Source organism: Mustela lutreola, chromosome 1, assembly GCF_030435805.1.
Source record: "Mustela lutreola isolate mMusLut2 chromosome 1, mMusLut2.pri, whole genome shotgun sequence".
Lineage (NCBI taxonomy): Eukaryota > Metazoa > Chordata > Mammalia > Carnivora > Mustelidae > Mustela > Mustela lutreola.
In genome coordinates, this window is record NC_081290.1 from 87,179,542 (window position 1) to 87,181,995 (window position 2,454).

The following is a 2,454-nucleotide window of genomic DNA, read 5'->3' on the forward strand; positions in this document are numbered from 1 at the left end:
TAGCAACAGTTAAAAGAGCGGAGTACCTTAAGTAAATGAAAAAGCGCATTTCCATATTTTTAACAAAGGGGTTCTGCACCATCTGTCCCAGTCTGGGTGCCCCCTGCTCCACACTGAGCGGATTTGCGAGGGATTCAAGTGCACCTTATAGATTAAATAGTCACTCGGCTGCTTAAGCCCAGTTGCCCAGACAATGGCCGCGCAGAGCACCCCTTCCTCCTTCCTTCCTGTCGAGTGTTCCGCCTGACTACACAAACTAAATGCGCGCGGCTCCCCCGTTGCAAGAAGTGGACTTGACCGGAGCTAAAACCAACAAAGGCAGACTCTGGTGGGAGCTGCGGAAGCGCCGGGCACTGAGTCAACAAGCGGGTCCCATTGAAATGCAAATAGCGCGGCCGCGGCCCCGGCGCGCCACCTCCCGCCCCTTAACTTCTCAACCCCCGCGCCGCGCCGGCCTGAATGGGCCCATTGACGCGCGCCGGCGGTCCCCGCCGCGCCTCGCCCCGCTGCCGCGGGGCCGCCTGCAGCCGCGAGCCCGCCCGGCCGCCCGGCCACGCAGGCCTCGCGGGCTCGGGCCGGCCTCGCGGTCGCGGTCAGCCGTCGTCGCCTCCTCGTCCTCACCGCCGCTCCCTGCCAGCGCCGGAAGGCGGACGCGGCCCTGCACGCGGGGGCCCTCCTTTCTGCGCGAGGAACAGGAAAATGCGCTCCGCGGCTGAGTTAAAAACAAAAACAGCAACAAAACCCCAAACAGGAAGAAGTTCCAACGTTCCACAGAGGCGGTTAGCCTTTTTTTTTTCCCCCTAAGTATTTACTCATTTAACCTGAAGTATTCACTCACTTAAATCTTGCTCTCTCTCTCTCTCTCTCTTTTTTTTTTTTTTTTTTTATCGAGAAAAAACTACATTTAAATGCTTTTCAGGTGCTGAACACTTCTGGCTTCGAAGGAGGTTCTCGCGGATGCTCTGTAAATGCTGAAGGAAAAACAAATCCCGTTTGGCCTGTGGATACCGCCCACCCTCTCGCCCCACTCCCCTATCCTTTGTTTTACTTTGACTAGATAACATTATCAGCCGGTTGTTTATTCTGCGCTTTCCCTAAGGTTTAAAGTTAATGCAAGCACTGTTAAAACTTCTACAGAACTTAAAAAGTGTGTGTGTTGGGGGGCTAAGTTTTAACATAAATACAGGCCAATTCAATTTTTTTTTTTAGCAAGCTATGAGCTACTAGCAATAGTTTTCTTAAAAAGCTAAACGGTATTTAAAGATCACCTGAAGACATAAGCTGACTTTCTACAACATATATATTTGATTGCTGTATCAGACTCTAAGGAAATGAGGATTGATATACGTGTGACACATATAATAAAGGAAATCTTTATTTTTAAATCCCTTAATTTTGCAAGTTTACCAGAGTATAATTATCTTTGAACATGTAATAGAGGTGTAATTCACTTAAATATACACGTTATTTTGCTAAAAAGCCACTAAAGGAAGATTTATGTTCTGCCATTTTTGATTTTTAAATTACTTGGTAAAGCAAAGTAGAATTTCATTTAAAAAGAAAAAAGAAATTTCGTAGTTGACAGTTTAAAGTTAAAATACTTTCTGACTTTTGAAGAACAAGTCTCTTCTGTCCTTTTTCATTTCTTTTTTTGTTTTTGTTTTGGTAGTGCTCCCTTACACACCTACCCCCCCACACACCCAAACACACACCAAACAAACATACCTTTTGACCTATTTAATAAGGGATCAATATTGTTGGATTGGCTTGACCTGAGTGGAATACATTTAAATTGAGTTCAGTTGACATTCAGAATTACGCTATTGATATTGATTTTGGTGTAATGGCATTTCTTCTGTAGTGTGCCTCTGACAGTTTTGCTTTCCCGGGATCCATTTTTCCTTAGTGTAGGAACAGCACCTGATTTTCATCCACAGAACTACCCTCCCCCACTCATACCACAAGTGGTGCACATCCATGACCCGTAAGCCACAGCTAGTCCATAGGATGGCTCTGTGCAAATTAGAAAAATATACCCCTTCCTCCAGGCAGATGAAGCCTTGTCTAGGCAAATAGCTGGATCTGCACTGTCCTGTCAGCCAGGAGCTTTGTGTTGTGCAGTTATACTTCTTGCTTCCTCTTCCCAGCAGGACACCCATACCAGCAAATCAGCCCATTTGATGTCTCAGGCCACAGTTAAGGGTTCCAGGAACAGGTGTGTGAACCAAGTTGAGCTCAGGATAGTTAGCCAGAGGAACTTTGCTGTAATTATTTAAAAAGAGGCATTAAAAATTTCTGGTGTCGCTGATTAAATGGTGGCACATAGACGTGGAGCTGCACTTGACTATCATTGCCATCGATGAGGAAGAGTCCGCCAAAAGCAGGAGATAGAATCAGAGTGAGAGATGATTAACTGTATCCTCTGAGCACCTGGATTCAGCCATGTCTGAATCA

At 46.2% G+C, this 2,454-nt stretch overlaps 1 protein-coding gene across 1 annotated transcript; it reads left to right on the forward strand.

Moving 5' to 3' along the window:
* The first annotated feature begins 260 nt into the window (after positions 1-260).
* Positions 261-1,393, forward strand: LOC131823219 (uncharacterized). Its single transcript, XM_059159340.1, has 2 exons — positions 261-779; positions 920-1,393. The coding sequence occupies exon 1, from the start codon at positions 261-263 to the stop codon at positions 714-716; it is 456 nt and encodes a 151-aa protein (XP_059015323.1). The 3' UTR covers positions 717-779; positions 920-1,393.
* The last annotated feature ends 1,061 nt before the right edge of the window (positions 1,394-2,454 follow it).